The sequence below is a fragment of the Silurus aristotelis genome, assembly GCF_946808225.1.
Source record: "Silurus aristotelis genome assembly, chromosome: 12".
Classification (NCBI taxonomy): domain Eukaryota; kingdom Metazoa; phylum Chordata; class Actinopteri; order Siluriformes; family Siluridae; genus Silurus; species Silurus aristotelis.
This window is the reverse complement of record NC_139585.1, coordinates 7,917,677-7,941,450: the sequence shown is the minus strand read 5'-3', so window position 1 is coordinate 7,941,450 and position 23,774 is coordinate 7,917,677. Positions and strand designations below refer to the sequence as shown.

The following is a 23,774-nucleotide window of genomic DNA, read 5'->3' as shown; positions in this document are numbered from 1 at the left end:
ACCTCATCCACCTGTGTTATGAGATTATGTAATGTTTTCCTGTTAGGCATAATTTAGTTTTTTGATTTTTGTTTAATTTCTACCATCAAATTGCTACTTAGTTGATTTATCCTTTTTTTTTTTACCATTCTATGTAAACTCTAAGGGATTTTGTGTATGAAAGGCCCAAAAATATAAGTTTTTTAAAAATGCTTAAAAAACAGGGGGCAAAATGTAAAATGAAAAAAAAGGTTTTATGCATGGAGTGATTGTGGCATTTTGGTAGATTTTATATGCAAATGTTACTTTTATTAAAAAAGGCAAAATCAGGTAATATTATGACATACGGCACATTTATATGATATAGAAAAGTCATTGGAATTGTACAGCACCAAAAACCCAATTAGTTTGTAATATTTTACAACTTTTTCTTTTATGTTTAGCTGTTAATCTGCTTGTATTTAAATCATGAATATTCAGAAATACGTTTAAATACAGTTCCCCACCCTGTGTACACCTGCATAAGACATTACGGCGTGACTGTCCATAGATACCGCTCATAAATCACCTGAATGTATTGATTACAAGAGGCTCGGCTGTTACTTTCTAATGAGGCAGAACAAACAAACGGATGGCTGGGGAAATGTCATATCCCCCCAAGAGGAAGAAAACTTGCTGGTGGGAGTGATTACTGACGAGGCTATGGCAGTGTAATAGAGCCCTCGCCCTGTTCTCACTTCAGATCTTTATTAGGCCATTAGGAGTTGGCAGCTCTAGAATGAAACTGCCATTCCAGATCAGGGCTAAAAAGTCTCTCCAGGTTAGCTGAGGCTCTAGTCTGCTCTCAACTGACTGGCTTTTGCTTGGTTCACATTCACAAACCTTGGCAGCATGATTAAAGTGTAGAGCATGCTCCAGTCTGCCTCCTCCATTACAGATCAGCCTGTTTCACTGCACACATCAGTCTTATTTCCCTTGCACAACTCCTGTTGCTGCCGGCAGGAAGTTCTGGCACTGGAGTGATTCTGGACTGTAGCGAGAACTGTTTTTACTTTTCCTAACATAAATAATTTAGGGGAAAAAAAATCATCTTTGGCTGTGCCAAAAGATATCAAATGTTTACATATTGTATGTTTTATACATTCATTCTTTCAGCGGATGCTTTCTATCATGTTCTGCAGACAGATTTCATGAGAAATGTTTTTAAAACATGATTGACTGCATAAATGTGTGAGTGTATGTGTATGTGTGTATGTGTGTATGTGTGTGTGTGTGTGTGTGTGTGTGTGTGTGTGTGTGTGTGTGTGTGTGTGGTTTTATATCTCGGGCAGAAGCAGATGTCCTTACAAGGATAGAAATATCTGATTCTGATCTTGTGAGGACATTCGGTTGATCCCTATAATTTCTGCATTAGTATCCAGAATAATGTTTGTTTACACTTGATTTTTGGGAAAAAGGAATCAAGGGACTTTTGTAGCCACACACAAACCAAAATAAAAGTCTTATGAAGTCCCTAAAGAGTTTTTTTTATAGTGGAGACTTTGCTTAATGGTGCATTTCATTTCGGCAGTGCAAAAATCTTGACTTATGCCTCTTTAATGGGTTTGTGAAAAAGTAATTACATAGGCTGGTAGTGCCTGCATTTTATCAATTAACGCCTTCATGTGAAACAACGCTTTGCTACTTTCAGCAAAAGGAAAACAAACGCATATGTAGAAATGCTAAGAATGTAATCTTAGGAGGGCAGCAGGAGTGTAATTGCCCCTAACCCCTTCTCTGTAGCAAACACGGACGAGTAATTGGGTTTACTCGCTTGGAAATATAAGTAATTGCTCTTAAAAACGCGTGTAACTACTTTGTTTTGTGCCATGCTGCGGAGACATTGATTTATCTGTAAACATGTGTAGAGGCAATTAATATTGACTCCTGCTTTATTATTCTCTCTCTTTAGTATTTTTTTGTCTCCCTCCGCCTCTCAGGACCACTCTGATAACCCTCTTGGTGCTGCAGTTACTTTGGCTCATGAGCTGGGACACAACTTTGGAATGAACCATGACACACCAGAGCGGGGGTGTGGGTGCAGGGTGACGGTGGACAGAGGTGGCTGCATCATGACTCCTTCAACTGGGTGAGTGCTTTTAAGATGTGCAACATAATCAGGTGTTAAATGATACATAAAGACCTTGTCAAATTTTATTTAAAAACATTAAAAATACACACCAGCTGCGTCAGAGGTGCATTAGAGGCATGCAAAATACAAGTCTGCACATGGTACTAGTATTATGTATTGGTTTATTGTTTTATGAGCATTTTTTCACTTGTGTTTTTGACTCTGTTGAAATCTTAAACCCACACTTTCTATTTGCTGTTCAATAATATGCAATGATATCATGATTGTGCAACATGTGGTTGTGTAGCAAAATGGTTATACACTATGTTATTCGAGTGCATTTAATAAATAGCAGAGGTTGTCGGGTTGGCTGAGGGGGAGGGAGGCTAACCCATGGCTGGATTGAAGGATTTAGTCAGATCTCAAATTAGGCTTATTCTAATATTTCTTAAACAATTACTCATAAACAAATACTCTTAATTGAACTAGAAGAGTTGAACTAATGCGAGCAAGCACGTAGCTGTGTCAAGAGGTCATAAGGCGACACTTGTGATGCTATGATTTGAATCTGTGGTAAATCACATACATAAAACAGGTCAGAGGTGTTTGTCTACAGGGATTCCTAATCTTAATTAATCGAAGATGGACAGGAAACACAAGTAAAAAAATACTATGGAGGCTTTAAAGGTGGTTCTCTTACATCATGGTTCAGCCTTGCTGCATGAAAGAACAAACACATACACACCCTTCAGAGAGTAATTAAAATAGCCCAAAGGGTCATCTGAGTAGAACTCCCAGCACCAGAGCATCTGGACATGAAAATCTGTAGGAGAAAGCCTGTGCTATCCTCAGTGACCTTCCCATGTGAGACTTAATCTGTTCCTCTGACATGACATTAAATACAGTCTCTAGTGTTACAGACCAAAATGCATAATAGACCATAAGAATAGACTCACAAATAGTGTCTACCCCAGAACAATGGGCCTCACTGCTGATATATAGGTTCTAGAGAGTTTAGGAATTCTACAAAATCCACAATTATTGTCATTTTTTTCTACCACAATGAACAGAATGTGAAATCAAATCAATGCACATTATGAACAGTAAAATGTTTCAGCAAGCAGGGACATTACAGAAACACTGTACACATGGTGGGTTGAGAGAAGTTGGTGTTCTTTAATTGATTTCACTATCTTACTTTAATATAAAGATTTTTTTTTTCCATTTCCTACAAAATAGAAGTTTAGACATAGCTGTAAAATTCATTAGGGTTTTTTTAGGGGGAAACAATATAGAAATGTTTGCATTTCTATAAAATGATTATAAAAAGGGTCCTGTTTTTTTAACAATTACTTTGGGAAATAAAAGGGCTGGTAATTTCATCAAGCTGGATCACACTTAATAGTTTCTGGTTTAGAGGATCGACAGCATCTCCAGGAAAGTATATACCCTTGAGCAACAACTGAAGACGTTCCTGATTTCATGTGATTTGTAGCATAGACACTGGAAATACAAAGCTAAGACAGACAGACTGGGTAAGTTTGGCTGGACCTGTGCATCACAGGGAATGTAATGTGGGAATTAAAAGCTAGTCAGTGAAGTCAAATTATTAGAAAAACAATAGATTTCTGACATTTTGCCAAAGACAATGCTTTTTGCAAATATATGGAAGTCTTTCTGTTGTATGTAAAGTATATAGTATTCCAAGGTACCTGCAAATATTTTAGATTATGTTTGTGTAACTGGCCTTGTCTAGCTGCAGGCTTTTAGCCGCATTGTTTTGTCTTTATTTAGGAACAGTGAAAAATGTGTCCATTAATGGAAAAACAAGACCAAATGGAACTTGCCAAATAATTTCTGTATTTTATCAAAGGACTCGAGGCCGGAGAGAGGAGATATTTCACTGTGTCCCTGTTATTTCTCTCCTGTTACTGCTGGGTCAGGGAGTAAGAGGTGGTGCTGTTACATAATCATCCATTTTAAAGCAGGGAGCGCTGTCAGCAGAACCAAATAAATACTTGACCAACTTTAAGCTCTTTCCAGTTCACTGTGTGGTGCAGCATAATCCTGTCACTAAGACATATGAAGGATGGCAGAAATCAGAGCTTAAGAAAGTATCTTTTGTGTTTAAATCTTTGATGCTTTTAATCTCGAAGTGAAATAGTGCAAGATAGACTGAGCACTGCTGTGGCTGCATGGCGGAGAAAAATACTCTTTTATTTCCTTTTATTTAACTCTTATCAAAGTAAAGCCACAATGTTATTGTCACGGAATACCAAGCGTCAGAAAACGGGAGTAAAGCAGGGAGAAGTTATTGATCTTAACAGAGCAAACAAAAAAGAGAAGGGAGTGCTGGAAATAATGAACTTAGCTGAAGCGAGGTTCTCGAGAAGGGTAGCAAGGAATACAGGAAACAGCGGGGAACGTGGGATCCGTGGGAAGTCCAAGTGATCTGAGGTATGTTTACTGTAGATCGGACAGCGAGTGAAGGGGAGAGGGATCTTTTAAAGGGTATTCGATAAAGGGGAAACAGGTGTAGGTGATTAGTAGGAGGGAGAGTCTGAGCGGGAGTGTTGAGCGCTAGAGGGGGGTGTGGCTGGTGGTTCTCTGATGGTTATATTAACACATGATTTTGAAAGGGTGAAATTTTAACAGTTTATTTTTTTATGTAAATAAAATGCCTACTTGGTTAAATAATATATGAAATATTCTTTTATAATATTTTATAAAAAATGTAATAAAATAAATCTAATTAATGCAATACACTTTTTATTATATTGATCAAATTGACTAATCAAATAAAATGTCACAAATTATTAAAATTGATTAAATAAAATCTAATAAATGGAAAAATTTAATTAAGTAGTTTGCATTTGTTAGACACCTATTTCGGTAACACATATGTGTGTGTTGGTCGCTCATACCAGATACCACAGTTTCTGTTTGCATCTCAGAGTTGTAGACTGATTCATCCTAAGTTAAGTATTTACCATATTTAAAGTGTTGCTGCAATTTCAGTTTTTGCTGCAATGTCAGATTTAAACTGTATTTTTTTTATTATTTATTTGTATATTACAGTCATATTCCCTACAGAAACCAGTTCTCTTTAGGAGGTTCAAAGCTGGTTCAGAATTTTCTAAACAAAAACTGGAAGAAAAAAAAACTGAACAAAAACATTCTTTGTAAAAAGTTTTTCTTTCGAAATTTCCTGACAGTAACAACGTCATTGAACGAAAATTGAGCTGTAGGGCTTTTAGAGCTTACACGGTTATCACTCTTTAGTGGTGGTACAGAGGCTTTCCTGGACATTCATGGACATTAATGAACTTTAATTCATGCTAGAAATTCATTGCACATAGATGGTAGAACATTGAAGGCATACACTGTGACATATGACCTGTATATTGGATATCTAATAAAATGTCATATTAGTGTAGCTAGAAATTTGGTGTACCTATTTGGCAACTGTATGTTACCAGAAATAACTTGAAGTCCCCATTGAAATAGCTGTAACTTAGTTCTATATGTTGACAGTGTGCTAAACTAGTGTATTGTTCTAAACACAATAGTGTTTGAGATTGTAGCTAAAAAAAGAAGAACAGCACAGTTTTAATTAAAGCTTTTTACTTACTTCTACTGATGCAGAAGCCCAAACAATGTACGTGATGGAATCACATTCGTTCTCGTTTTGAGACATAATTTTCTAGCATTGAAGAAACCCAAGTGGTTGAACTATCTCTAAGAAGTGTCTGCCATATAACTGCTATCAAGTGCTAATTCTGTCCTGTTCAATAAACTACAACCATGTTTTCCTTCAAGAAAAGATGTTTGTAAAAGTGATTAGTGTAAGTAAAGGTGCACAGCCAAAAACACACCAAAAAATAATGTTTACAGCTAAAAAGGTACCTAAAAGGTAGAACTTTCGTAATTCCAGATTTAATTGAATGATGAAGAATTTTCTACTTTTGAATCATCAGCTTTCAGACGTATTTTTTCTGACCTAATAAAAAACTGAATTTCATGGGTATTCACTTGATCTGGAATCTGAGGCAGAGTGTCAGTGGCATCTTGAGACTTCTGAACTAATCAACTCACTACATCACTACACTTAATACTATAGGTGTTCTATTATAGGAGAATATGATGTAAGCGTTTCCTCGCTGCAAAATTGCCCAGAGCAGGAATGTGACATTTTTCTTGATATATTTTACAGGTAAATGAGCACATTTTCCTGTAAAGCTAAATGCTCCTTAGTCTTGCTGTGCATAATAATATACTGACAACCAGTGTTGTGCTCGTTACTAAAAAATAGTAACTAGTTACAGTTACTCGTTACTTCATTCAAAAACTCAGTTACTTTGTTGATTACTTACACCAACGCGTTACTGTTGAAAGTAACTTTTTAGTTACTTTTTTTAAAGAACCTTCTTAAATGTTCTCATTAATGCCCTTTTATGCGTTATGGTCTACAAACACAAAACTGACTTAAACACAGAGTAATTTTTAAACACTATTTTATTGAAGTCAGACCAACACAAACTGAATATATCACAAGGATTTCTGAAATAAATAACAAAACAAGCTGAATAATATATTCACAATAAAAAACTAAATTGGCTTCTGCTGTTGTGTTGAACTCTTAAAAATGTTCCTTTAACAGCTGAAGTATTAAAACTATCAATAAAGTAGAACGTAACACCGGGTTAGCTTCTAGCTTTTGGCTTCTAACTCCTCAGGCATGGAGATTCTGGAGGAGCTTCGGCAGATTGGAGTTGCTGTTTTTGTCTTTATACTCAACTAAAGTGAAATAATGAGCATATTTCAACTTTGAGAAACTCGTTCTGCTCTCGCCTCGACTCGCCATTACTGCCGCACAGACCTGAATAAACGGAGACACGCCCACAGTGCGTCTTCTTCGTGTTTACAGTGGTTCATCCACCAATCCTACAATGCGACGCTGCTGTAAGCAGGTTAGACTGTAGTCTACACTTCAGCCGAAATTAATTCATTTAAAAAAGTAACCGGTAACGCACCATACGGTAACGGAGTTACCTTATTTTTAAAAGTAACGCGTTACAGTATTAGTTACTGTCAAAAGCAACGTTACTAGTAGCGTTACTGCCCAACACTGCTGACAACAATATCGGCTCCATTGGCATGTTATAATTCTTGTAAAACTGTCCTGCTCGTGTTTCATTTCAATAAAAAACGGAACAAATGTAAATGACAGTGAGCATTGCAAAAGTGAACATTCAGTTTTTTAGAGGGAAATGCTATTTCAGAAGATGTGGAAAAGAATGCGGTCTATGGAACATTTGGAAAGACTCTTGAATGTAAGGAACATGAACTGTAATAATTTAAGATGGTCAGTGGAGCGGAGAGTAATGTGGATTATGCCTTCATCTGTTTGCACATTTCATAAGTGGCACTGAATAAGAATGAGATGTACATCATCTGTTTATTAACATTTTGGTTTCATGTGAATTAACTGAATTAAATACATAAACTGAAGATTTTTCCCCATCCCTAAACTTTATTTTCAATACAAATCAATATGGTCTTATCTTAACAAATGTGTATCAATTCAAGTCTCACCCAGAATCTATTTTTAACTGCACCCCTGAAATAAAAACAGAATTTACTTTTTTATAGTCACGTGGAGAATGAAGATGTATTGTATAATGTTTATATATGATAGCCTTAAGCCCTCAGGAGCTGATCCAATCTCTCTGATTTTGTATTGTTGTCTTTCTAAGCTACTATAAAACAGACAGATTGCCTCTATAAGGTGATATCATATAGATTACTTTAATGGCAAAACATATTTTTCTTTAGGGCTTTGTAGTGTATATAATTACCATTTATTTCTAAAATAATGCATGCATTTATTATCAAAGTAAATCAAATAGTGTGTGTGTGTGTGTGTGTGTGTGTGTGTGTGTGTGTGTGTGTGTGTGTGTGTGTGTGTGTGTGTGTTTCCTTCTGGTTGTCATTATTAGTCCATATTCCTCAACAGCATCGGGATTCATTATCATATCTCTATATAGCTCAGACAGACAAGCTTTTTTCTGTAATTTCATGCAAGTGTATGTGTGTGCATGTGTGTGCGTGTGCGTGCGTGCGTGCGTGCGTGTGTGCGTGTGTGCGTGTGTGTGTGTGTGTGTGTGTGTGTGTGTAAGTGTGTTTGGTGAATACCAGGTGATGACATCCTTGGCAATGCAAAATAGCAATAAGCTGTGAAAGAGAATTAATGAATGAGCAGAAATGTTAGCCATGTGTGTCTGTGTGTGTGTGTGTGTGTGTGTGTGTGTGTGTGTGTGTGTGTGTGTGTGTGTGTGTGTGTGTGTGTGTGCCCGTGTGTGAAAAAACAAAGGCAACAAAAATCTGTTTTGGCTATTAATGTGTAATGTATGTCAACATTTGGGCACACAATAGCTTTTAGTTCAGTATAATATTTTGTGATAAACAGATAGAGGCTTGTATGTGTGTGTGTGTGTGTGTGTGTGTGTGTGTGTGTGTGTGTGTGTGTTGTGTGTGTGTTGGGGGGGGGGGGGGTGTTTGCAGGGTGATAGTACATGTTCAGTGTGATATCTCTCAAACACAGGGCTCAAAAGGGACAATAGATCAGGTCTTTGTTGTTCCATAGAATCATATTTAAACACAAGTTTGAGTAAAAAATAATGTTAATGGTTATATATAGGTCAACTTTCTCTCTAATAAAAACATTGTATTTCAATTCATGTGAGATTTTTAGTTTTCAGCTTTAGGAGGAGAGCAATACAAGGTGTAATCATATTACCAACACCGCATTCAGGAACTGATTCCTGGCAATGGCACGGGTTCGTAGGTGATTCTGCCATAACACACATTAAAAAAAGAAATGTTTGATATAAAAAAACATTTTCACGGTTGATGATGCTACTCAAAGTATTTGCACATTCATTAGCATTTATGAGTACCATTAACAATTAATTATCACCACTTAAATGTAAACTATAAGATTTGACACTGCATATACTTAATATTACTGTAATGGCGGTTGGGCCACATTTGCCTTTTCGCATTTTTTCCCATTTTCTGTACACTTTGGTCTTGCCAGCTTTGTTCTTCTGCTTCTCACTCTAAAGGAAGCGCTCTCTGCCCTCTTAAGTGTATACATGGACTCACAAACATCCATGATAAGCTAGTGTTTGACAGGGAAGAGAAAGTGTATGACAGGGAAGAGAGAGAGTTAACACCTCCATTCCACCCTGATGTCATGGTCTGTTGACTGCTGACCAATGATGTTTTAAGACTCGAATACATGATCTTTTAAACATAGAGTGAATACTTGTCGCTAAGCCACTGGAGATAGCTCTGATGGTATTTGTTTGATTGATATACTCATTATACTTTTGTAAAAATGCTAAACTTGAAATAAATATATTTTAACTGGAAGGTTGTGAGGTCAAATCACAGCATCACCAAGATGCCACTGTTGTACAACTGGAGAAGACTTTCAACACTCAACTCCTCAGCTGTTTATCTGTATAAGTCATATAAATATGTTTCAATCAACGTATATATAACATATATATATATATATATATATATATATATATATATATATATATACAGTGAGGAAAATAAGTATTTGAACACCCTGCTATTTTGCAATTTCTCCCACTTAGAAATCAGGGAGGGGTCTGAAATTGTCATCATAGGTGCATGTCCACTGTGAGAGACATAATCAAAAATTAAAATCCAGAAATCACAATATATGATTTTTAAACTATTTATTTGTATGTACAGCTGCAAATAAGTATTTGAACACCTGTCTATCAGCTAGAATTCCGACCCTCAATGACCTGTTAGTCTGCCTTTAAAATGTCCACCTCCACTAAATTTATTATCCAAAATTAGATGCACCTGTTTGAGGTCGTTAGCTGCATAAAGACACCTGTCCACCCCATACAATCAGTAAGAATCCAACTACTAACATGGCCAAGACCAAAGAGCTGTCCAAAGACACTAGAGACAAAATTGTACACCTCAACAAGGCTGGAAAGGGCTACGGGGAAATTGCCAAGCAGCTTGGTGAAAAAAGGTCCACTGTTGGAGCAATCATTAGAAAATGGAAGAAGCTAATCATGACTGTCAATCTCCCTCGGACTGGGGCTCCATGCAAGATCTCACCTTGTGGGGTAGAAAGGAAGGTGAGAAATCAGCCCAGAACTACACGGGAGGAGCTGGTCAATGACCTGAAAAGAGCTGGGACCACTGTTTCCAAGGTTACTTTTGGTAATACACTAAGACGTCATGGTTTGAAATCATGCATGGCACGGAAGGTTCCCCTGCTTAAACCAGCACATGTCCAGGCACGTCTTAAGTTTGCCAATGACCATTTGGATGATCCAGAGAAGTCATGGAAGAAAGTCACGTGGTCAGATGAGACCAAAATAGAACTTTTGGGACATAATTCCACTAAACATGTTTGGAGGAAGAAGAATGATGAGTACCATCCAAAGAACACCATCCCTACTGTGAAGCATGGGGGTGGTAGCATCATGTTTTGGGGGTGTTTTCCTGCACATGGGACAGGGCGACTGCACTGTATTAAGGAAAGGATGACCGGGGCCATGTATTGCGAGATTTTGGGGAGCAACCTCCTTCCCTCAGTTACAGCATTGAAGATGGGTCGAGGCTGGGTCTTCCAACATGACAATGACCCGAAGCACACAGCCAGGATAACCAAGTAGTGGCTCTGTAAGAAGCATATCAAGGTTCTGGCGTGGCCTATCCAGTCTCCAGACCTAAACCCAATAGAGAATCTTTGGAGGGAGCTCAAACTCCGTGTTTCTCAGCGACAGGCCAGAAACCTGACTGATCTAGAAAAGATCTGTGTGGAGGAGTGGGCCAAAATCCCTCCTGCAGTGTGTGCAAACCTGGTGAAAAACTACAGGAAACGTTTGACCTCTGTAATTGCAAACAAAAGCTACTGTACCAAATATTAACATTGACTTTCTCAGGTGTTCAAATACTTATTTGCAGCTGTATCATACAAATAAATAGTTAAAAAAAATCATATATTGTGATTTCTGGATTTTTTTTTTTTTTGATTATGTCTCTCACAGTGGACATGCACCTACGATGACAATTTCAGACCCCTTCATGATTTCTAAGTGGGAGAACTTGCAAAATAGCAGGGTGTTCAAATACTTATTTTCCTCACTGTATGTATGTATGTATGTATGTATGTATGTATGTATGTATGTGTAAAAGCGGTCTACTAGGTAGGTTTTTTCATATAGAAGCTTGAAATGTTTCTGCACAGAGACAAATAAAAAAACATCTAAGGTATAAGAGCATTTTTAATGGTGTACTTTTCTCTTTGCAGTACCTTTTTTTATTTCATTTTTTTACAAAAATACTATCTGGAGAATCTATATGAGTGTATGGCTGTGTGTGTGTGTGTGTGTGTGTGTGTGTGTGTGTGTGTGTGTGTGTGTGTGTGTGTGCGTGTGTGTAAGCTGGCTTTAATGACAATGAAACGCTCAAACCAAATGTATAAATTCAAATTTATATACCCTGTATATTCACTTTCCTTTGAGAAATGATCCAAACAGGACATATTTAGGAACCTACAAACCATATCTATGCGAATAATCCTCAAGGAACCATTATTTGTTAACAGTGCACTCTGTGTAAAACTGTGTGATTGCACATCTGAGGGATGTGTATACTAGAAAGATGAAATATTTACACAAGGTTGTTTATATGCACAAAACAAATCTGATGACTGGAAAAAGTGAGATCTTGGCAAAAACGTGTTTACTTGCATTGAAGAACTTTGACAGTGGAAAACCCCTTAAGGTCTTATTGAGTCAGTCAATAATAATAATAATAAAATTATACTTAAATCCATGACATATGTTGTGATGATCATTGTGCAAACCACAAATAAACCAGTAAACCATTAAAGATGCATCTGACAGACTCAGACTTTATTTGTTTTTAAATTTAGAGCCACTTTCTTAGTATTTATTTTGGAGTTACGTTTGATTGCAAAGTTGCACAAAATAATGGGATTTTTCCAGCTCTTTCTTTAAAGAATTAAAATATGTTTTTCATACTGGTACTTTGTGACAGCTGGTGATGATATTAGATGGGAGATTAATATCTAATATCTGCCAGTGGCTCAAGATTGAATCTATTTAAGTTGAGCAATGCATTATATCACAAGACCTCATTGACAGTGTAATAAGACTGGTGTATAGCAAAACATTGCAGCATACTGTGTAAACTATTAATTTTGTGGAATCACTTGGCATGACTTTGAATGATTCATACAGAATTGGGATGAGGTATTATTCAGTTATGAGGAAAAAGCTGTAAAGTAAGCCACACTTCAAACAGGTGCTCTGGACTGATGAGTCAAAATCTAAAATATTTGTCTGTAGCATAAATATTTGCCAAAGGTTTAGAGAGCGGTACAATATTAAGTGTCTACATACAACAGTAAAGCATGGTGGAGGTTTCCAACAAGTTTGGGGCTGCATTTGGAGGCATCTGATTGGTCCCAAATTTATTCTGCAGCAGGACATCCACAAGAAACATACAGCCAATGTCATTAAGAATTATCTTCAGCATACAATGTAATGTTTTATATAATGACTTTGTTATGGTTTACAAAGTCCTGATCTCTGAGTCTTAGAGTCTGTCTGGGATTACATAAAGAGACAGATTTGAGATTGATGAGGTAGCCTACATCCACAGAAGGTCTATGGTTAGTTCTCCAAGATGTTTAGAACAACCTACCTGCTGAGATCTTTGGAAAACAATCTAAATAAGCAAGACTTTTTTTTAGGCAAAGGATGGTCACACGAAATATTGAATTGATGTGGATTTCTCTTCTGTGCATTTACTTTTTATTGTATTCATTGAATGAAATACACTATTAACACTTACTTTACAGCATTTTTTTCACAAGTGCCTAATACTTTTGCACAGTAATGTTCATCTACATTTTTAAAGAAGTCCCAGTTTTGCTTTCTCATACCTTTGTGTATTTTTTGCACAGCCTTTGGTGGTGCCATTTTTATTTTATTTATTTTACAGATAATCACCTATAATCACCAAACATAACCTATTAGAATATGGTTACGGTATATAAATGCTAATAACCCTATTGCTGTTCTGTAATATGAATGTTTATAATAGTTAATTTGGATAAAACTCATTGTTATATTAGTCTCATTTGGTACACTTTAACAGTGGTTCAGTTGCTTTTAAATTCACAGTAGTGGATTTTAAATTTCGGACTTTTGTGATTATTTATATACTGTCTTTGTTCTTGTGTTTTATTGAAACAAGGACATTATCTGTCTCATTCCCATTCTCTCTATGTCTGTTACTCTCTTCATCTCTCTCACAAAGTTTTTTGCAGTAAAACTGAACTATTGGTCGCAGGAAATAGAAACGTCTAACTCCTCTCTTCGTCTGTAACATAAGCCTGAGGGATGACTTGTGCGAGACAAAGTGTTCGTCGTCTTGTAAATAACTTTTATCTCGGCGTATCTCATGACTCAGCACCATCGTGACACGACACTTGCTGGCACGTTAGCTGCACACTGATGAATTGATTATTGGCATGAGTTTGGCATTCATGAGCAGAGCTGTGGAGATGAGATCAGCAGACATGTTGTGAGAAATGGTGTCCATTCATCTAACTCTGCTCATCACTCAACCACTTAACACTCACTCTTGTCTTCTCGCTGATTTACACGTTGATTGGATTAAGATCCCTCTCGATTGTTCTCTTCTTCCCCTGACTTCCATGTTTGCTTGCTCTCAGTCTTTTACTATTCAGTGCACTTCTCTTTTCAATTTCTTTCTGTTGCAGCACTGTTGAAAGTTCGGTGGAAGAGTATTTACAATGTCAAAGCCCTTCTCTCGCTCTCTATCACTCTATCTCTCTCTGCCTTTTGTCTGTCTCACTAATGCTATATTTGAGATGAACTTGTAATATCCTGCTTCTGACTGGTAAAAGCCACTCACCCCTATTTATGCTATGATTCTTTCACTTCACATGTCTAATGTTTTGAGGTAAGAAACTACTTGCAATGCAGTATTAAGAAAGAATTACTCCTTCCACACTTTCAACTGTAAGTCGCTTTGGACAAAAGTGTCTGCCAAATGAATAAATGGAAACGTAAATGCGTTGTGTTTCCTTTAAAGCATTTAAAGTGACCCCCCCACTCTCTCCTTTCTGCAGGTACCCCTTCCCCACTGTGTTCAGCTCATGCAGTAAGAAAGACCTGTTGGTGAGTTTGGATAAAGGAGTGGGTATGTGTCTCTTTAACATGCCTGAGGTAAAGGTGCTCTACGGAGGGCAAAAGTGTGGCAATGGATACGTTGAAGAGGGAGAAGAGTGTGACTGTGGAGATATCGAGGTACGTCATATCATGATTAATGTGTAGGATGATATTTTATGATTTACAAAAAGGGAATGTTTGCAGTATATTTCAAACAAAAGAATATTTGCATTTCTACTGGCTAATTTGTTCAGTTAAAGCATGAATTCATTTACATGTGCTCTAATCACCTCTAACCTTTTTTTAATGGTTGTACACCGTCCGCAATAAATGAGCAAGATTTATCGTATAAGCCAATGCAAATTTTATTTACTATAAATGGCTACTATATTACCATTCAATAATAATAATAATAATTATCATGTTTTAAAGCAACCCTGCAAATGCTGAACAAGTGGAAACGCTAATGTTAGCTCAGTGTCATGACATGATCTTTTGGATTCTGGAGTAAAACTCCATCATAATACAACACACAATCTTTTATTAGAATTAAGCTCTGTCAAGGATAAAAAATTATGCTTTTAAGTTGTCATGACAGTTGCTAATGTAATGTAATGTAATATGTCATGAGGCACAGTCCAAGCAGGTAATCTGGACTGAAGAGTCAAATTCTTACATGTTTAGCTGTAGCAAAAATGTTTGCTGAAGAGCTGGATGGTTGAACTATAATCAGTGTCTGCAGACACCAGTGAAGCATGGTGGAGGTTTTCCTCAAGTTTGGGGCTGCATTGGAGTTGTATATTGGATCAGGACTAATGGTGTCCTCAATGCTGAGAAATACATGCAGATGGATATCAATCCTGCAACACCTTTAGGGAGGCATCCAAATTTATTCTACAGCAGGACAATGACCTCACTCATCCAGCCAAAGTATTTTAGAACTATCTTCAGCAAAGAGATAAAGGAGTCCTGGAAGTAATACTTTTGTCTTTGTCTGTAAGTTTTTTGTGTCGAACGTCATGACAGTTGCCCATAAGTACATGTCAAGACAGATATGTAATAATGTCACACACTAATCAGGTCTTTTATATGCTGTCTATACATTATTATAAGTGTTCTTGTTTTTATCATGCTAGGTGTCAAAGTTTAAGGCTATGACATCTTATGTCATAGGATGAGACAGAGCTATTTCACATTTTGTGTGACACTGACCATAATAAACATAGAAAAAAACATATGCCAAAACCTGTATCTGTTTCATGAAAAGAACGAAGGAACACTGATACTTTAAAAACCACATGGACATTGCGTTATTTCTTTCTCCCATCGGAGTGATGTAAAGGTCTAATGAGGACACTATGTTTCTCTCTCTCTCTCTCTCTCTCTCTCTCTCTCTCTCTCTCTCTCTCTCTCTTTCTCTCCATCTCTCCATGTGGTTACAGATTGTGTTACACATGCATACAATCATTTTAATTCTGTCTTCCAGTCCGAACATTAACACACCAGCATTAGTCATGACCCATTACAGTATATTATGATCCAAATCTGTGACATGTGACATAAACACACTCTCCAGGCAGATGCTTTGGCCCGGACCATGCTGGTAGAAATCCCCAGGAATCAGAGTCTCATACATACACACATACAAGTGGAATAGACACAGAAAAGCACAGTATGCATGGAAATCCTTCACACTTTAGCATAGTTAGTGACATGGCCCTGTAGGAATTTCAGTGTTCTCCATGTCTGTTTATTGATCTTTATTTCTGGCAGAATGCAATGGCAGCTTATAAGAGCAAAAACGACGCCTCAGTCTTCTGTCTCTATCAATGCTTTGGCACAAATGTGTAAGCCATTAGGAGCACATCTGTAATACTTTTGAGTTTCTCATATACATGTACAGAGTTAATTTACAGAAAACAGAGAAACACCCAGTCTGATACACTTTGTGGTGTGGATCTGAGCATCAACCCACACTTTTAAAAAGCTTTTAGAATAGCGATTTAAAGGTACCTCATTGGTCTTTAAGGTCCATCTGCAAGAATGTGCTTGGGATTGTATTATTCCAGGAAGAGAAAGAGATAAACTTTGATATGTTTTGTTTCTGAGAGCACAGGGTTGATTAGTTTGCCCATCCAAAATCATCTAGAACAGGACTTTCCTTTAAGAAAAGGTTTCAGGGAACCTTCCTTTCAGAAAACCACCCAGGGACTGCTAAGAGCCATTTTTCTGTTCATCTAGTTCTATTTTATATGTGTGCTGTGTGAGTGTCTTTAAAACTGTCCTTATAATGAATCTCAAATCTGGTCCAAGATTCTATTATGATCTATTATTCAAGGTTGCATAAAAAAATCTCAAAATTTGGATTTAGAATATTGGTGGACCTTGCATATAACAAAATTATATATATTGATTATATCACAGCTTCCTAACCTTTGTCCTGGTGCAAAGAATGCCATGTCCTGCAAATTTCTTTGCTCTAACATGCTAAAGTGTGCAGGAAGCTGGTTCTCGAAAACAGTTATTGGGAAATTGTGGACTAGATTGAGACTAGAGCATTGAAAAGAACTAAGTCTAGACTCTTTGAGTGTGTCTGTGGATTCCACTGTGTGTGTATATATATAGATTCTTGTTTCATTTTCTTTTTCATTTATTTCCAAATTCTTTTTTTTCCATGTGGTATTCTTCTGTCGCTGTAGGAATGTATGAACCCATGCTGTAATGCCAGTACGTGCACTCTGAAGTTTAATGCAGTGTGTGCACATGGCCAGTGTTGCGAAAACTGCCAGGTAACACACACACACACACACACACACACACACACACACACACACACACACACACACACACACACACACACATGCATAACAATGATTTATTACTTTTTAAAAGCTTTGCTTTCAATGTCTTTTCATTGATCTCTACTGCTTTTTTTAAAGTGTCCACATGTTCATTGACAAATGGAGTCACCTTGTGTTAATGATCTCTAACCATGTGTTTCAGTTGAAGCCTGCAGGTACACTGTGCCGTGAGTCCACTAACTCATGTGATCTGCCGGAGTTCTGCACAGGTTCTGACCCTCACTGTCCCGCTAACGTCTACCTGCACGATGGTCACATGTGTCATGGTGTGGATGGACACTGCTACAATGGCATCTGCCAAACACATGAACAGCAATGCATCACACTTTGGGGTCAGGGTGAGTCATAGAGGCATATAGGATGATGATAGATTATCTTTTTTGGCAAATACAGATGCTTAGACTTGTCTAGTATTTCTGTTATATGGAATTACTTGTATACTGATAACCAATTTTGCTCTTATGGACTCCAGAATGTTGATGGCTATGGCATCATCAGGTTCTTATATTACATTTAAATATTTATGGCATTATCACAATAGCTCATAGCGACTTACAATTATCTTGTTTATACAAATGAGAAGTTGAGGGTTGACACCCTTGCTCAAGGGCCCAGGAGTGACTGGGTAATGCTGGGATTTTAACTCACAGCCTTTCAATCATAAGTCCAACATCTTAAATATATGGCTACAGCCTTCCCTGTTGTGCCACTTGGGAGCCTTAAAATTATTTTTAAAAGGTACACTATATTGACATCTCCAAGTGTACCCGTAAAAGTGCCTATCCGGCCACACATTTTAAAATTAAGCATCCCTTCTGTTTTACTACATTAGATTGTGTCAACAGAGATTTTCTGTTACCGAAAACACCACAATAAATATGTTTACTCTGCAGCAAATAATTTCTTTTTCTATTGAAATTGCAGAGCTTGAGCAACCGCCCTAGAAATAACTACAGGAAAATGTGTCATGGCTCGGAAAATGTGTTAATAGCATAAAAAAAAATGCTGGAACATTATAAATGCATGACAAACAATTTTTGACAGTCCTAGTATTAAGCTTGGAGAATATGAGGTCACATCTTTAAATTTCATTGAACTGAGTGAACTGTGTCGTGTGACCAAGCAAAATGTGGTCGTAGTTGCCAAATTAACTTTTCACAATAAACATTTTATAATCGTGTTACATTTCAAACAGAGATTGAAGAATATAGAGAATAATTGTAAGCCTAACGGTGCATGTGTGTTTCCTTTTTATTTGTGTGTTTGTGTTTTAGGTGCAAAACCAGCTCCGAGCATCTGTTTCGAGAGGGTGAACTCAGCGGGAGACCCATATGGCAACTGTGGAAAAGACTCCAAGGGATCATTCGCGAAATGTGAAGCACAGTGAGACATTTTTTTCCCCTTATTCATTTCTAATAAACAGAAGAATCTGACATCTAAGGAAAGTAAGAAACAAAAAGCTAATTAATGATTAGCATAATTTTTTTTAGATCATTTGATTTCTAGTGTTATATTCGTTCTTTGACTTGGTTTCCCATACAAAAGCCCACGGTTTCCTGTAGAGCTGTCATGTGTGATAGAGGCAGAACAAAAAGATGCAGTAGAGGAACCACTGCAATTTACATAAACAGGAAGCACTTGTTGAACGTTTTGCTCTATTAGGAAATGGATTGACAGGTACTTCAAGTACTTCACTGAACACTGATCACTTCCTGATGGGTGTAATTGCCCAAATTACTGAAGTGGACACTGATAGAGAGATGAGGAAGAATGGAGAGAGAGAAAGAAAAAAGGAGAGATGATTACTCATTCAACAAACAAATGTTCCTCCTGCACTCTATCTCTCTCTCTCTCTCGCTCTCTCTCTCCCATACTTTCCATCTTGACCATTCATTAGGACATGTGGCAAAATGCATTTGAATGCTTTACACACACACACACACACACACACACACACACACACACACACACACACACACACACACACAAGCTTGTCAAGCCACTGTCTGTTTCATGCTTAATCGTACTGGCTCACACTTGTTTCCATGTAGCAGCTCACTGCAAAACACACACATTATAAATATAGACCACCGTTAATCATGCACAGGTGTACACACCCATTCAGTTACCCACTTCTTCTCCAGAACTCCTCCCACCATTCACATGTACCACAGTAATATGCGTGGTGGTCTGGAACCCTCGTCAAATGTCACCATGGCTAAAAGTCTGACAAAACAAAGCATAACTCCACATGGTCGAGAGGCAAGAGAGCAAAAACTGTCCATGCTGTCTAGTTGGGAGGGATTACGTACTCTCTCACTTGTCAGTCACAGAGACAATGGCCAATTGTTAGTTTCTGTGAGCTTGTGTAGGTGGAAGAGGGTGGATAGTGTGTTACAGTTTAAAAAGTTGCAGAGGCAGGTTTTATTTGTCAGGGTTCTCTTTTGTCTCACCGGTTGCTACCTGTTGTAGAATAGGGGAGATTTGGTTGGGGGGTATGTCTTATCGTGGGACCAAACTGGGAGGAAACAAAAGCTGGTAAATAAAATAAAATCTCTAAAAGTTTGTAAGACTTTCCATTTCTTAGAAAATGTCTGCATCCTATATGATTTGATGATTTGCTAAATATAATGTAATACTCATTTAATAAACTTTTTGTTTTGTTTTGTTTCTAAAAATTTTACAGTTGTTAAAAATGACAAGTTGATTAAAATTATGGGGCAACAAAATCTCTGTTTTACTAATACCTATGCAGGGATGCCAAATGTGGAAAGATCCAGTGCCAAGGTGGGGCCAATCGGCCTGTAATTGGAACCAACGCAGTCTCCATAGAGACCAACATCCCATTGCCGGAAGGTGGGCGTATCCTGTGTCGAGGGACTCACGTGTATCTGGGTGATGACATGCCAGACCCAGGCCTGGTACTAACAGGAACCAAGTGCGGCAACAACATGGTGAGAGTGCTGTGTGTTTATCAGTAAGCAAGGAAGTTTACAACATTTAAAAAGGAGCCTATAACAGAGTCATAATGTATAATTATGTGTTTTTGAAAGATTGTGTCAAAGTCCTCCAGTATGTACAGTATGATAATTAAAGCTGCCAAAGGGCCCAGGGTACTGCTTTTCTCCAGATCCCAAACTTTAAAAACTAGTGGTAATGAACACTGTGGACCTGGCAGAGGTGTGGAAGTGTGCTGGGGCTTTAAGAGGGCAAACTGAAACATTCCATTTTCTGAGTTCAGATTTAGGAAACACTACACTGCACATTGACCTTCTTTGTGTGTGTGAGTGTGTGTTTATTTATTCAGTTTGTGTCCATTTTGTAGGGTTTATAGTCCCATATGTTCGTGTGTGACTGTTTCTGTAATGAGGTAGTGTGCCTGCAGTCTTGGATTTGTGTGTGTGTGTGTGTGTGTGTGTGTGTGTGTGTGTGTGTGTGTGTGTGTGTGTGTGAAAGAGAGAGAAACATAGTGAAATGTTAATAAGGGAAAGAAAGGCCTCATCATCCCCAGCAGTGAGCAGGAAGAACGGAAAGCCTGATATCACACTGTTCCACGGACATGGTTTTACAGATGCGTGTCTGGCCTCTTGCCTCTCATACTGTCCATTACTTATCCCCACGTGTGAGATGACACAGTTAATTACATTAAACATGTCAGGCCTTTCAACATTCAACTCTCCTTCTAACTGATTATTTCACCATCTTGGATTACTCAGTTTTTTGGATGAGTATGTCACTAAGTATCATTTTCTACATCTCATTATATTTGGGTGGAGTGTTTGCGGTCTGACTGTATGAGCACGGGCCATATCTGTAATTAGACTTTGGAGGACTGGTCTCTACAGAACCTGGGTCTTGTTCTGTTTTAGTGGAAAACCTGGAAATCTCTTAAATGCCTCTCTCTCTCTCTCTCTCTCTCTCTCTCTCTCTCTCTTTTCTTTCTCTCTCTTCCTGTAGATGTGTCTGAATCGGCAATGTCAAAACATCAGTGTCTTTGGAGTCCACGAGTGTGCGGCCAAGTGCAGCGGACATGGGGTTAGACACATTTCTTTTTCATGAACAACCAAATGTTTTTTTTTTTTTAGAATGTTGTCATCTAGATAAAAAAAAAAAGAACAGCCAACCAGCCAACCATTACCCTCAATACTTTGGTATTCAATCTGCTTTCATACTTCTGGTTGGAACCATAAGAAAGTTATACAGAATAGTAAATAGTTTATTGTTATTTTTTTTGGTTTGGATTCATATTTGCATTAATTATGTATGGATGAATGTGTTGTTTTTATATTTCAAATGTCCTAATGCTATAAACATTACTTTATTTAGCTGGGTATTATTTATTCCCTTTGATATTGATATTATTATTTTCCGTATTTTACTTCACAGTATCGAAACAAATTATAATTATAATATACTAACCATTACTCATAGCTACTTTTTGCTAGACTGTAAGCTTTGCATGCAAACTAAAAATGTGTTGTTTCTAAAAGATTGTTACAACATGTTTTGTATTTACAATGATTGTATATTATTTGATATATTTATTATTAAGACTGCATTAACAGGGTGCAAATGGATCACCACTGCACCAAACTATATATCACATATTAAGGATGTGATCATTGCCACATTATACTTCATCTCTTGGTGATGACTGGATTCCAAAAACATTTAAAAAATTAAACAGATATTTACAGCCTGATACGTCACATGTTTTAAAAAAGGAGATGCTTTAGAATATGTGAGGCTGACATTTTGAGCTACATTATTAATAACGCTCTGGCTTCTGAGAGCTGTGTGTCGGTGTTGCTTCCGGACATTAAAAAATGGCTGTGAAATTTTATTAGTTTTGAGGGACTTGGTCATTTATTTAGTGTATTGATGCTGAGCGAATTCTGCGCCGTGTTTTTTTTATCCCTTCTCAGTGATTTTGTATTCAACATCTCCTTAATATTTATCCTTCTGTATTATCTCTTTTTTTTATTCTCAACTCATAGTCTGTATATATGATTTACCTTAAAAATGAAACAAAACCTTTCTTTTAATATCTCAGTCGGAAGTTTTCTGACGAGAATGGTTTCTATTTTTTTCTGAAGACAATCAAGTCATCCTTGTGTGACGATTTCTGAGAATGACAGAAGCACTAATGAAGGATTTCTATAATGTTTTATTTTTCCCCACAGTGAGAAACAAGGCTGGCTTTAAGAGTAGGAAATTGAAAATGTTATGTTCTTTCTTCTCAGACAAATAGAAAAAAATTTATACGCATTTTTTCCCTCCGTCATACGTCAAATGTGTGTCTTTGTTCTATTTTGCCTGTCTGTCTATTGTCAGGTGGGATCAGGTTGCAAAAATGGAAATACTTCGAATTCTCAGCAATCCTTTTACACAGAATGTGTATAGGGCACGATATACACACTTTCTGTGATGAAGTTATTATAAAACCGTCTAGTCAGTAATTTATTGGACACTGATAATGCTTGTTTGCTTGGAGCTGTCTGGAAATTAAATGTATAGTTAAGCTCTTATCAGCTGTACTTGCAGCTATTACCACATCCCATTCCAAATAGCACATCCGTGCAGAAAGAAATGGATGTAAGTATACAGTATAGACAAAGGGACATTTTGATGGACGAGTGGAGAGGTTCTTTACACTAGGTTACACATCCCTAAATCAGTTCTGCCCCGTGGATCTGCACATCTGCTCCCCATCACCTTGCTGTAGAAATGGTGTTTAATAATCTGCACCATATGGATACAATGTGTGATAATGTGAAGTTACAGAATGGAGGAAATGCGGCATTGGAGCCATATGGAGACTATTGTGGCCGTTTGGCAGGCTTTGTTGAGATGATGAAGGACAGGTGGTAACTAGGTGTGTTGTTTTGTACTTTCACTACACCAAGTGTAATTATCTTCTAACTGTTTGTTTTTGCAGAATTAACTCCAGGACATAATCTCATTGACTACATTTACACCTGGTCATTTGATGTATCCTGTTAACCCAGCCATTAGGGGGGCACAAGCCAGTGTACTCTTAGTGCCGGTCCCAAGCCCGGGTAAATGGGGAGGGTTGCGTTAGGAAGGGCATCCAGCGTAAAACATGTGCCAAATCAAATATGCGGATCACAAATGAGAATTTCATACCGGATCGGTCGAGGCCCGGGTTAACAACGACCGCCACAGGTATCGTTAGCCGACAGGGTACCGGTGGAAATTGGGCTACTGTTGGCCGAAGGAGGAGAAGGAGAGGAGGAAGGCGTCTACAGAGACGGCAGGAAAAGGAGCAGTGTAGGAGAGTAGAGGTTCGGGTTGGTACTTTAAATGTTGGTACTATGACGGGTAAAGGGAGAGAGATAGCTGATATGATGGAGAGGAGAAAGGTAGATGTGTTGTGTGTTCAGGAGACCAAGTGGAAAGGGAGTAAGGCCAGGAACATTGGAGGTGGGTTTAAACTGTTTTATCATGGTGTGGATGGGAAGAGAAATGGTGTAGGGGTGATTCTGAAGGAAGAGTACAGTAAGAGTGTAG

The 23,774-nt window shown here is 37.6% G+C and overlaps 1 protein-coding gene and 1 long non-coding RNA gene across 3 annotated transcripts in view; one reads left to right on the top strand and one right to left on the bottom strand.

Moving 5' to 3' along the window:
- The window catches only part of adam12a (ADAM metallopeptidase domain 12a), a 100,476-nt gene that overhangs the window by 60,382 nt on the left and 16,320 nt on the right, over positions 1 to 23,774 (top strand). For both annotated transcript variants that reach the window (XR_014536041.1, XM_083556458.1), the window contains exons 11-17: positions 1,959 to 2,107; positions 14,343 to 14,520; positions 17,082 to 17,171; positions 17,386 to 17,581; positions 18,518 to 18,626; positions 19,999 to 20,197; positions 21,201 to 21,278. Coding sequence is in view for 1 of the 2 variants with exons in the window: in XM_083556458.1 (XP_083412584.1) it covers positions 1,959 to 2,107; positions 14,343 to 14,520; positions 17,082 to 17,171; positions 17,386 to 17,581; positions 18,518 to 18,626; positions 19,999 to 20,197; positions 21,201 to 21,278 (999 nt within the window). In the remaining variant the exon portion in view is untranslated. The remainder of the gene's footprint in view (positions 1 to 1,958; positions 2,108 to 14,342; positions 14,521 to 17,081; positions 17,172 to 17,385; positions 17,582 to 18,517; positions 18,627 to 19,998; positions 20,198 to 21,200; positions 21,279 to 23,774) is intronic.
- On the bottom strand, positions 2,032 to 5,971 carry LOC310734556. The gene is made up of 2 exons (XR_014536079.1): positions 2,481 to 5,971; positions 2,032 to 2,161 (listed from the first exon to the last, which is right to left on the bottom strand). It is a non-coding gene; the product is annotated as an uncharacterized lncRNA (long non-coding RNA).